This window comes from Zophobas morio, unplaced genomic scaffold (assembly GCF_036711695.1).
Source record: "Zophobas morio isolate AGI-343-1 ecotype UQ-CSIRO unplaced genomic scaffold, CSIRO_AGI_Zmor_V1 ptg000058l, whole genome shotgun sequence".
NCBI lineage: Eukaryota > Metazoa > Arthropoda > Insecta > Coleoptera > Tenebrionidae > Zophobas > Zophobas morio.
The window spans coordinates 856,523-869,588 of record NW_026972163.1 but is presented as its reverse complement, the minus strand read 5'-3'; the positions used below and the strand labels follow the sequence as shown (position 1 = coordinate 869,588).

Below are 13,066 nucleotides of genomic sequence, written 5' to 3'. Positions count from 1 at the left end.
TGTAGCATGAAGAATTTCGTATTCATAAAAACTGTTTTTTCTGCAGAGCGAATCTAGCTATTTGAGAGTTGTTAAAATTAGGTAATTGGAAAAAGAACTAATTCTTTACAACAGAGGAATAATTAATAGTTAAGAAAGTCAAAATACGCGAAAGATAATCCTTATCGCACCGCATGTCATTGGTGCTAGGAATGCCGTATACAAGGATATTATTAAACCTATGAACACGCTCAACTGCTTCATTTAAAATGTAGCCAGCCGATGCGATGTGGTGATGGACGATGTACTCGTAGATGGCACCGACTGAACTCCTCCTTGAAAAACTCACTATATATATATTAAGCTCCACTAGAGCTGAGTTTTAAGAAAGTCTAAAGCTCTCAATAGCTTCAGAATGTAATTTCATTAGTTCAGTATAATTTTCCAATATTTGAGAATGAGGTTCAAGGGTAGCACTATAGTTAGATACGTCAATAGCAAGTTTTCTTGTTTAGCTTTAATGGTCCCAATATCGTTTGCAATTTGAGTAATTTTGATCACTAACAATTTAAAATGTTGCGTGTACTTAAAGCAGCCGACAGCAGAATACGGAGTACACGACCATCCGGTAGCTAATTCAACAAATCCTTGATTATCGAATTTTTGTACACTGACATAACTACAGTGAAACAACTTTTTATACTGTAAGATAATGAAACTTTTCTTGATGATACCTGATTTCTTGTTACATATTGAATAATTGCATGTAGCAGTGACTAGAAATATATTATTTAAACTCTGAAAGTTTTTTCATTATTATTAAAATTAATATGGAGTTTAAACACGTATCAGCCTCATCAATACAAAAATACATGAATACAATAACAATACAAGGAGCTATATATAGGTACGTATCTGAGTCAGAAACAGGTCTCCATTGACCCTGTAGGACGAAGTAAATACCCCACGGGTAAAATAAGGACTTGAAACCACAACTTAGAGAAAATTCAACAATTAGTTTGTCGAAACAACGTTCTTAATCGTAGCAAACCACCAGAGTACAAACGGATACCGCGAATTAACCACATTAAGTACAACTTTATGCAGAAACAATCTGCGTGTTACAAACCAAAATATTACGTTAAAATATTGAATTAACTCTTCATATGGACATTCTTGTTTTGAATAATATTTGTCTTTAAAAAATAACGTAAATTTTCAAAATTTCTGTCAATGGATTCTATGGCATTACGGTGAATTACTCCAACCTAGGTCGAACACAGCTGTGATATACTTAATATCATAAGACTATTTCTGAAATCTGGTGTGTTTTTGTAGATAAATCCTACTCTAAAATTTTTAAGGAGTCAGAACATTATAAGTTTAATGTGTGGAACAATCAGTGTAGAGTTTATAATTATGACTAGTTTTTTTTATTAATTAGGTACTCCTATTTTTTTTATAATAATCCCAATGAGCTAAAATTAATAATTATATGTATTAATTGTTTAAGTATATGTGCAGAATCGTTTGCATATGTTTCTAGTGAATTTTTCCATATAAAACATTTGTGTTGACCTTTTCAATATTTTAGCGGGACGCATATTTCAGTTGGTATAGATGCAGTGCAATACTATTAAATTTTCGGAAAAATAGGATGGACAATAAAGTATGCAGCACAATTCATTAATTTTTTTGAGTCACCTTGTATAAGCAATTCTAAAAAATATGAATTTACTGATAAACACTAGGCGGAAAAATATCTTACGGATGCAATTCCCCAGTTGAAGCAAGGTGTGTTTTACGGCGAGTAGCGGGGACGCTTTGATCTGGTCCACAAGGTCGTAGCCAGTGCGTCGCTAGGAGTGTTTACAGCGTGTTAAAAAACTACTTCTATATTACTATATTACTTCGAATAAAAATACTCGATGCCCTTTTTAATTTTTCAAACACATGACCACAGATTTGTGATCTTGAAATGTTATATTATGTTGATATAGTCCAAAAGAAAAATATATTTGTAATCAAACTATCGCCGCGACAGCACTGGATCGAGCGTATGAAACACAATTCCGCGCCTTGCTGATAAACCACAAGTATAGTGTACAAATTTTAAATCTATTTATATATTATTATTTTATTTTTTTTGGGAGAGGATGAAGGGATTTTGATTCACGGTTTACTATGCTCACTGTAACCGTAAAACGTTTGCCAGACTGCAGAGCATCCTATTTTGCATTCTATAAGTTAAATTGCAAAATGTACACAATTTTGTTTTGTTTTGTTTTTGGAAAATTTGCATGTCTATGGTAAAAAATACAAGTGGAGGGGCATGTTATTTTACAAAATTTAAATAACATTTAATGTTGTAAAAGTTGAAAATGACGTCACATCATTGTTGGCAGAGATGATCAGACAAATTTTGGTTAATGTTTCACGATCTACACGAGATTCCTTAAAATTTGACGACAATCGGTTCGGTAGTATCGGAGATTATCTAATCTAATTGCTCCTATTTAATAAAAAACACACAGATGCGGACAGATGGAAGACGGCTGACAGACAGACGGAAACGAGAGACCTATTTTTTCGCTTTTAGCTTACGCTCACAAGTAAAAATTGCACCATTTTCGACAGGCAGCAAAGAAATATTGCAATAATCTATGATTTTTGAGGTTTAAAAAGTAACAGTAGTAATATATATATATATATATATATATATATGTAATTGTGTTTGCACACTGTTACCATGATAATAAATATGGTAATTCGATATTCGATATATCTCTTCATTTAAATAAGTTATATTTTTACTTCCCGGGCCTAAGCTAAGGAAGTATTGTAAACGAGTCTATTGGCCGACTGATAAGTTCCATATTTTCTCGATGGGTCATGACCTCTAGAGTACGAAAAAATAGATCTCCGGTTTCTGTCTGTCTGTCTGTCTGTCCGCTATCAGTTTGGATTTTTGTTGAAAAGATAATCTCCAAAACTACTGGACCGATCATTGTCAAATTTTATGTGAATTATGGATATTATGCAACAGTGTGATAACTTCATCTCAAAATTGTACATAGTAAATGGGTTTAAAATTGTATAAAATAACATACTCCTATACGTATATTTAATCTGGATGCCTTGGGCTTTTACTCAAGGCATCCAGATTAAAAAAAAAAAAAAATAATCAAAATCGTATAACAACATTTTGCAATTTAATTTTGAATCCGTAAAACCGAATGTTTTGAAATTTTGCAGACGTTTTAAAGTTATCGTAAACACGGTAAATTTTTAATCAAAATAGATCTGTTTATCCCCCCAAAAAATGGATGACGTCATTACAAAATTTTGCCCAACACATTCTATGGAAAATGTGTAAAATATGATGAATCTATACTTGTGTGTTATCACTGCCTTCACATTTTTAGAATTTGTTATGCAGGGTGACTCAATAATTTAATGAGTCAGTTTATTTTGTTGAAAAAGTAAAATCGACTAATTTGAAATCTGGCAGACGGTTCAAAGTTATCCCAAGCATTGTAAATTTTTATTCAAAATATATCTATGCCCCCCACAGAATTGATGACGTTATTTCAAAATTTAGCCGAATCAATCCCATCGTAAACATGGAAAATATGATGAGTGTATATTCGTGATTTATAATTGTTTTCGTATTTTTAAAATTGTGTTTATCCCCCTCCCCTTGCAGACCCTTTAAAGTTATCGTAAGCACGGTAAATATTTAACCAAAAGATATCTGTCTAACCGCTTCAACACTTTTTTTTCATTAGATAAAATAAATTTAATAAAATCAATTACTGAAATTAAGAACGAGTCACCCCATAATCCCTTGCATTATAAACTAATATCACAATATAAAATTATATCATTCTAATCGTAATTTCATGCTTTATCAAAATCCGGCATATGTAAGTCATATTTACTATATATACTAAATTAAGCTGCCTCCTTCAAGCTAAAAACAATGGCGTTTACAAAATTTAATTCTGTTCTGTTCTGGTAAAGATAAAACAAAATCTGGCTGGAACTGCACTTTTGTTGCAACTTACTTTAAGTGTATCTTAACTGTTGACTAAAACACGACGGTCATTGTAATTGAAATGTATCAGTATGCACAAAACGGACCGACACAATGTTTTGTCCGGTGGCGTATTATTTGCGCTCTGAAATAATATTTTTATAGATATTTTTTAGATTAGATAGGTAGTGTTGTAGTGACTGTTTAATGATTATAGATTTTATAACAAGCGTTTACATTTACTGTGACGTTTCGTTGGCGCATTCTTCTCAAAGTATGTCCACTCTAATGTCTTCGACTGATGAGTGTCATTTAGGTTCTCTTGCATTATGCCGACATTTGATCATATCGTTCTCAGTGAGCGTTCTGCTTTAATACACATGAGCATGCATAAGTGGCCCAAATACCCCTCATACTGTAAACAAGAGAGTATATTTTTACAGACTAAATCGAAAAAAGGTTAACAATACAGAATTTTCATTCAGGTTTTTACAATGTTCATACATTTGTTGTACTCGTAAATTTCTGCAGTTCGAGCAAAATATCAGATAAAGAAAGAAATTTAAAAAATCTGGGATATTTTGTATTATAAGGCACAATAGGGAGTGCTTTAATAGTATGCCTAATAATTGACGGAAAACAAACTCAAAGTTTTAGGAATATTTTGGCATAAAAACCTTCATGTGCATACCTGACCATATTTGCTGGACATGCATTTCATTTAAATTTTTGATTTAATATTAGTTGAATAAAAACAGTAACATTTTCTGAACAAACTATCAAATTCTAACGTAGTAAATTTCAATGAAAAAGGGTTTCATAACTTATATACACAAGTTTCGTATTTTTTTCTGGTTCTCCGTTCTGTTTTGTTGAAAATTTGTTTAACACATAGGCTTTGAAACTTCACAACCAATTTATCATAAATTTATGTACACAAGTTTCGATAAAGATTCCTAAGATATATAATTCGCAATATAATTTATTGAAATATCATACTACCACTCTATCCGTGTTGCTTAATTTCTGTCATTAGTTCGAGATGAATACTAGATATCTATTTAATACTATGCATAGAATTAATACTTAGGATACATTAAATCAAGTGGAGTTAAAAGCCGGAAAGGAAACTGAAACAGACATCAAAACATTACAAATTATTGTCATTTCAAAGTATCTTCCTTCTGCTTTTTTGTGCGTCCCTGGAGACCTTATACTGTCTGTAACTGTAAAAAATGATGTTTTCCCTTTTTTATCGAAAGGACCGTACAAATAAATCTACTAGTTAATATTTAATGAACCGAGTCACAAACTCCGACAAAAAGTTTTGTAAAAAATGCCACTCTAGAAAGAGGTTACAACTACATCAGAATAAAATCCTCGGTAACAATAGTCTCTAATCAGATTTGGATGTCTGCTGGTAAAATGAACTTACCATAGGTTGGGGAGCGCGACGTCTGTTATGAAGTGCTTTCCATTTGACCAAACGCCCGTTAACATTCCTGAACGGTGTATTGAACATTCCCGGTCAGCAGACAGTGACTGACACGATGTTGAGGGTTAAATCCTTTCTATTACACCACTCTTAGCATACACAATCAAATATTTCCAGATGGCGCGTTTCCCGAAATCTAGTTATATGTAAGATTAAATTAAATGCTAGTGTAAGATGTGTATCATGGGAGGCTTATAACAAGAAGTAGGCTGATATTGCTACAAATGCGGCTGTTTCTATGACATCGCACGGCGCTGGGAGTTGAGAGAGCACTTCACGATTAATTTGGAGCCAGAATGATGTTATGGAATTTATTTAAATTGAATGCGAATTGCGTTTTATTGAGTTTTATGAATTTTCGCCCTTTACATATTTTTAAATTGCTTTAGGGAAAGAAACAAAAAAGTTTCCAATATAATCTAATTAGAGTGGTTTGCTTAAAAATGTATTTGAATTTAATTTGTCCTCGACAAATATCTTTATCTGCGCAGATTTGTATATTGTACAAATACACGCCTGGAAAAGCTTATTATTATTCATTTCAAACGAATATAACTTTCCGTAAAATTTAAACATCAAATTTTAATATATTTATGCAGGGTAAGTATAGCATGAACTGGAGAACTTTATCATGTCATCATATACGCATACTTCGAAGTTGAAGTCTGAGAATCTTGGACAAAGTTCATAGATATTTTGTGTCTAATTCGCTGGTATTGACATCTCAGAAAATACAAACAAACCTTCTCAAAGTTTGATAATGTTATTTTATTAATGGTGAATCTGCAAAATCTTTTTTTTTTTCAATTTATACATTCAACATGAGAAAATCTCTTTAAGTTTTAATAGTTCACACGCTAGTAATCTTGTATTTTACCTTTGTTTGCAATGTGTGGATTTGGTAAAAAATATATTTTTTTATACATCCGGCCAGCATCATATTGATCTTTGAGATCTCTTTAACAACCAGAACCAAAAATCAATTTATACGGCTTTTTGGCAAATTTTAGTACATTTCATAGGGATTTAACCAGTGATTTTTTTCTTTGGGGTTTCCTTCATGACCGTCTATATTCGAACAATACCAGCTATGCAAACAGAAACTTGCTGAAACAGGGAATCCAACAATATTGCCTTCAGATTTCACCTCAAATGCTGATCAACACGCGTAGGAGTTTTGAAGACCGACTTACTTACTGTACAGCATCAGACGGCGGCCGTTTTGAACAATTCTTGTAAACATTGCAATACTCCTCCAGATTTATGCAATATTTTGTTACGTCATTCGTTACCTATTATTGTTGTTAAATTTTGTTATTTGTCGTGATCTAAATACTTTGTTAAAAGGTTCTTTTGAAAACCGCCAGTTGTTGTTTTAATGGTAAATCTTATCATCACATGGTAAGAACAAGTAGACCCTCGCGTTTTCATTTAATCGCAGTAAAACAGCATTTTAAGGATAAATAAAAATCAACCAGCATTAGCAACATCACCTCATAAAATATTTTATGCATTTAACTCCGCTTAATTAGTCCTATAATAATAATAATCATCACATTGGATAAAATAATTCAATTTTAGTTGTTCAGTGATTTCTGAGTGAGTTAGCACGAGTAAATCCCTAGCTTGATGGGCCTCAACCATGCTGCCGAGGGAGCTGCTGAGGAAGAGGAGCTATTCGAAGGTCTTCATCTCGGGCTTCTTGGATACGGCCTGGGTGTAATCGGAGATGGTTCGTGTGACAGGGTTCCGCACTACAACTAGGAGTATCGTGGAGGGATTCACCGATAGATGGGCCAGTTTGTGCATTTATTCCGTTTAATTTGTCCTACAGTAATCATCACACTGGTATAATGGATAAAATAATTCAATTTGAGTTGTTTAGTGATTATTGAATGAAAATTCAGGCATAATTTCTAAATTCATTTTGATTTCGATTTTCCATGGCTAATTTAAGAACGCGGTCTTCGAACTAAGACGGATCGTTTCGCTATAAATCGGACCGACTGTTAATTTCAAAATACGATTTTTAAAACCTTTTTACAATAAATGGGTGCAATGATTTGACAGACTGATAGCCCTCCTTTACCTCCACAAATTCATCACTCAATATTACCTTTAAAGTGATCTGGGGATATATTATAAAATATAAAAACAAATTCCCTATGTTAATGCCTGATGTTTAAGCTTGGATACGGCACCCTGTATATAGTCAAACATGTACATAAGAAAAGGCGGTTATTTGCGTATTCTGCAACAAGTTTACTAAAACAAGAAGGCTATTATAAACCACTTAAGGGCTTTTAACTAGTTGTCAGCACATATCTAGTAATTAGCTAAATTTGCCTTTTCGGAAGAGGACAAAAAGTTTAAACAAAATCTACTATTTATACTGGCTGTTATCTTGAATGGTAGATAGAGTTTTATAATTTCCAATTAATCGAAGTTTTAATCCTCAAGCCATCAAATAACGACCTATTAACGATGATTAAGTGGCGCAATTTAAGTTTTTTAACTTCCTTTAATTTAGATTTAATCCGCTCATATTTTTTTCATTGTAATGCATAATATATGGACGCTATCTTAAAAAAATAAAATTAGTGACATCAACGTTTATAATTTATGAAGTGTGTGTGTACTGTTTAAGCACGAAACCAAAAAAATATTTTATCTATGTATATATTTCTCCTATTTGCCAAAGCAGTGCGGTGATTTAGCAGTTCAAAAAAAATCTGATCTCGTGTAACATTTTGTAAATAAAATGACTTTTACGTTATAGTAATACATTATCATAAAACGTTGTCATGTGCTACCCTAACCGTGGACATGTTCATAAAATAAATTCTTTTGTGGTTTTCGACGTAAAAGCACCGATATATCTACAAACATATGTTACACTGAGACCGTTTGGTGATTTATGAGTTGCGGTTTTCTGTTTACGTATCCAATATCCAAGCCATTTCTTTAAAGATTTGGCATGAATAGACCAGAAAAAACGTCCAGTTCAAGTAATTGTGAGAATATTTGAAATAAAATTTGTAATGCGTAACATCTTAAATGAACATTTTTTGTTACGAAAATGTTTTATGAATTCGACTAGGTATAAAATATGGGTTATCAGCTTTTCAACAAATGTAAATGTTATCTTACAGGTACTGATGTAATACTTAATATTAATAAAAGTCACACAGCTGTGATTTATTAATCTCCAGTCCTAAGTAACTTATCATAACGCAATCCAGTCGCTTTTAAATGTTTGGAATTTATAACTGAATAAATTATAATTAACGGGGACAAAGGTTTAGGTATGAGATGCTTAATATTTTATCTAACAACATATGTCAACTGCATCTTCCTTAAACAAACGATCTGTAAAATTGTTACTTCCTACATTGGGCGGTTCAGGAAAACATGTAATAATGTAATTAACTAACTTTCTAGTTAATGATATATTGGTTCAGTAACACTTCTAATGTACTAACAAAGAAAGGCATCTTTGATATAGTTATTGGAATTTAGTGCTGCTAGCAAATAATACATATCGATGTAGGAAATTACATTTTTTCATGCATCTCCAGACAGATTTAACGATTTGCGATTTAAAGTATTTAATTTCAATTTTCAAATAATTGTGTGATATAGATCATCCACATTTTTTAAAAAGAAGTTCATGTTCTTGAGTTTTACATCAACCCATCGACTGTATGTATAATCATAGTCATGCGGGCGAGTTTTAATACATATTGTTTTGTCTATTCATCTCTATATTTCACTAAGCTAGTGTAATGTTACTAAATAAACCCATATGTCTCCTGGTACGACGCCTATGGGCCTTTGAGAACTTTCTGGTCTGTACGCTGGTGATGACTCATCGTCAATAACAGCCACCGAGCGGCGGAGCGCTAAAGGAAGAGCCTGGAAGCGGAAGTCGCGAATGGAAATCCAGAAACATCCCGATCGCCTCACGTCTACAAGGAAGTATGGGTTTAAATAGAGGCCACCTTCGGGAATGATGACTATTCAGTCAATCGAGTCCACGAGAGTATAGTCAAGTTGCGCCGGAATTATTTTGTACATAATCACTGTGTAATAATCAGTCGTGTAATTCGAGTTACTTACCTACATTGACAGTAAAACCCTACCTGGACAAAGCTACGACTTTCTCTTTTATCTTAAAAAAAGTATATATATTCTTGCGCTTAGGTATATAAAAATTGTATGCCTTATTGAAGGAATAAAATTATAATTGTTAATTTATCGTTATTAAAAATAGACTTAGTTCTTTTTTTGAGATTTATTCTTAGAACATCCGAATTACTGACACGAAATCAGTAGCCGAAAAAACATTTTTACATAGAAGAGACTTGTTTAATCACACTTAAAAAAAAATAACTACGATACCAGGAATTTATTGATTCGATTTTCGAAACTAAAAATTTTTGAAGAAATTTTTAATTTTCTATGCACATGTTAGGGCATAAATGTATAAACACCCACGTGTTTATACATTTATGCTCTAACATATGCATAGAAAATTAACACTTGGGTGTTTATACATTTACTTCGTTTTATTGATTTGTTCCTCCTCGTTCTCTAGAGGTGCAAAACTTAAAAACATTTTTTAATATTGTAACAACTTTCAGTAAATTTATAGTTATTTACATATTTAGTTATGAAAAGTGGGATATTGTTTGACGAGTCCTAACAGTTTGCCAAAACGACCGAAGGGAATTTTGCAATTTAGGCGAGTCAAACGTATTATGTACAAAATTTTATCCAGTTTCGTTGAATTTAACCATTTAAATACGTTTTTAATTTTGTTATGACAAATTTTTATAAATATGGCATATGCAAATGGGTAAGTAGGCAGTCGTCTCAAAAGCAAGTAAATCATTGTTTTGAACCAAAAGTCAAAAGTGGCAATTGGCTTTGTAAAATGAACGATTCTGGCGAAGGTTACGTCGAGAGCTCTTTAACTAATAAGAAAAAAATTGCCAACAATATTTTAGACCAGAATTCAAATGTGGGTGTTAGTAGTAGAGGAGAAACGCGTGCCCTCAGAGTCAAGCCAAATTGTTTTTAAGAACTGTACTTGCACTAATCTTGTGTTTAATTTAAATAATAAACCATAAAAACGTATTGCTTTTGAATTTTTAACTTTCCCGGAGAACCTCCGAGAAGTTATTTCACATCAATTGAAAGAGTTATGAAATGAATTCTCATTACGTAACTGATGAGTTATGAAATGAAATGACAGTCATGAAAAAATTGACTTTTGACAACTGTCAACAATTTTGAAATAACGTAACTTTCATAACGAAATTGGATTAAAAAAATCCCTACTTTTTATGCATCAGTTTGACGTTGAATATTGTCCGATAGTTGTTTGTGATAAAAATATTAAAGGGGCAATTCTAAATCAAAGTTGTTAAATTTAAAGGGTATTAAATTGCAAATTTCCATAGTAACGAGTGAAATTCGTAAACCTGATTGGCTGTTTATTTTTTAACAACCTTTAAATTTTAACAGGTTTGATTCAGAATTGGGCCTTAAGAGTGCTTAAAAAGCTGCTCCACTATTTCTATGTATTTTTTCCTTTTCGAAAAATAATTGAGGTAAACTTTAATAAATATTTAATTTTATGTAACTGTAATGTACTTAAATTGTGTAAGAAACCGTATTTGTAAGGTCAATTTCAAACCAAATACATAAATCAATAAATGAAGTCTTAAAACACTTTAGTTTAAAGGAAATTATTATCCTTTAAAATAAACGATTAAAAAAATTACCTAGAAGCTAAAATTAAGTAATTATTTACAATATGCTAAATTATTAATTAATGGAAATATATACTTAAGTTGTTAAAAAGATGGAAGATTAAATAATTTATAATTGAAGACTAATTTTTGGATGATGATCTGCAGTAAGAAGATTACCTTGAGGTAATCACACAGATCAGTTTTTTTAATTATGTTCTTAACACTTCATTAAAATTCCTTGAATATATTTACACTTACAACAGTTTTTGTGTTCATTTATCGTACGATCAGCTCTATTTTGTAATCACTTTCTTTTGTGATTACTGAATACTGATTAGTTTAGCCTGCAATTAGTGTCAATTGTTTTGCTGTAAACTGTTCCTCCCATCTGTTGCGCCATTAGTATTGTAAATTATTATCTTAATACAAAATCCACTTTAATAGAATAGGCAACAAGGTTATTGGAGTGCTGCTGTAAAGTGAAATCATTTTCCCCTGTGACGCACTGTGGCCTTGAAATGACAAAACTATGACAGATACGTAAAAAATTGTAAAAGGCATGATGGGTCCAGCGGGCCCTTTTTGTGACCAAAGTTATAATAAAACACATTGTTTACAGTGTGAGTTAGACGATCCACTTGAAAGCTACAAATTGCAGCTACATTTCACCAATGATGAAGATAATGATGAGAGTTGGTAGTTCTTTAACCATACCATGTTTCTTTATATGTACAATAATAATATTTGTACATGTGAAATCCAATTAAATTGAAATTGTTGTGTTCACTTCCACAGAGCAATAATTTATTTGTGTTAATGACAATCTAGCTTTAATTGTTATTTTTCAATATGTTAGAATTAAAAAAATATTTAATCGATACATCGTTTCAAAGTTTGATTTATTTTGTTATCTTAATTCCTTTTAAATGCTTAGAGGAGGCTTAGATTTACAGTAATTCTAGAAAAATATAATTATGGCAAATATTCTGAGAAACTCTACATTAGACAAATGAGTAAGCTCGTAAAGGATTTTTTTGAGTTTTGTTCTAAAGTGTTATATTTTTTTTTAATTTAGTTTAAAACCTATAACTTAACTAAACCTATAAACTGTGTTTGTACTTACTTGTTTCGAAAGCTGCAAGAACATTTAACCAACTGAAAGTTGCCACTGAGAACACCAGAAATCCAAACTCATTGGAGATCCACATTTTCATCCGCTGTGGGTCACATGAACCTAAAATGTAATATTAACATTAGTTGTGATTACTCTGTTCAATGTATTGGCTCCTAAGTATACATCCCCTGGGAATTGTCGACGCCGTCTTCTCAACTGTTAGATAATTATTATGATACACTCCTTAACAAATATTACTATTGTTTCACTAAATAGTCCGTATTATTCAAGAAGGTCTAACACTAACTAGTTTTCGATGTGGGAATTTTGGATCCTTAATGAAACAATTCGACCAACGCTGTAATTACCAGCTAACGAAACTACGCAAGCTATTTTAAATTAAAACTTCAAATTTTTGTTTAAATTGTAGTAAAAGGGCTCTACAGGCTTAGCATCCACCTGTAAATGGATTGTAAAATACATACAAAATGATTTGTAAGTTTAACCTTGATTAATGACAGATTTTACCATTTTTTTTTTAATGAAGACATTTAAATTGATGTGTACTATAGGATCTAAAGCCTGGTGTTGAGTCCTCCTAATTTGTGTTGTGGAACGAAACATGAGATGAAATACCCGTCAATACTTCGTAAATGAATAAAGCAAACTAATTATTAATAATT

General features: G+C 31.8%; 1 protein-coding gene across 1 annotated transcript in view; it reads right to left on the bottom strand.

Annotated features, from left to right (window-relative positions):
- Positions 1–13,066, bottom strand: part of LOC135143264 (discoidin domain-containing receptor 2-like) — a 200,038-nt gene that overhangs the window by 155,281 nt on the left and 31,691 nt on the right. The window contains exon 2 of the mRNA XM_064075137.1: positions 12,393–12,503. Within this exon, the coding sequence (XP_063931207.1) occupies positions 12,393–12,483 (91 nt within the window). The 5' untranslated portion in view covers positions 12,484–12,503. The remainder of the gene's footprint in view (positions 1–12,392; positions 12,504–13,066) is intronic.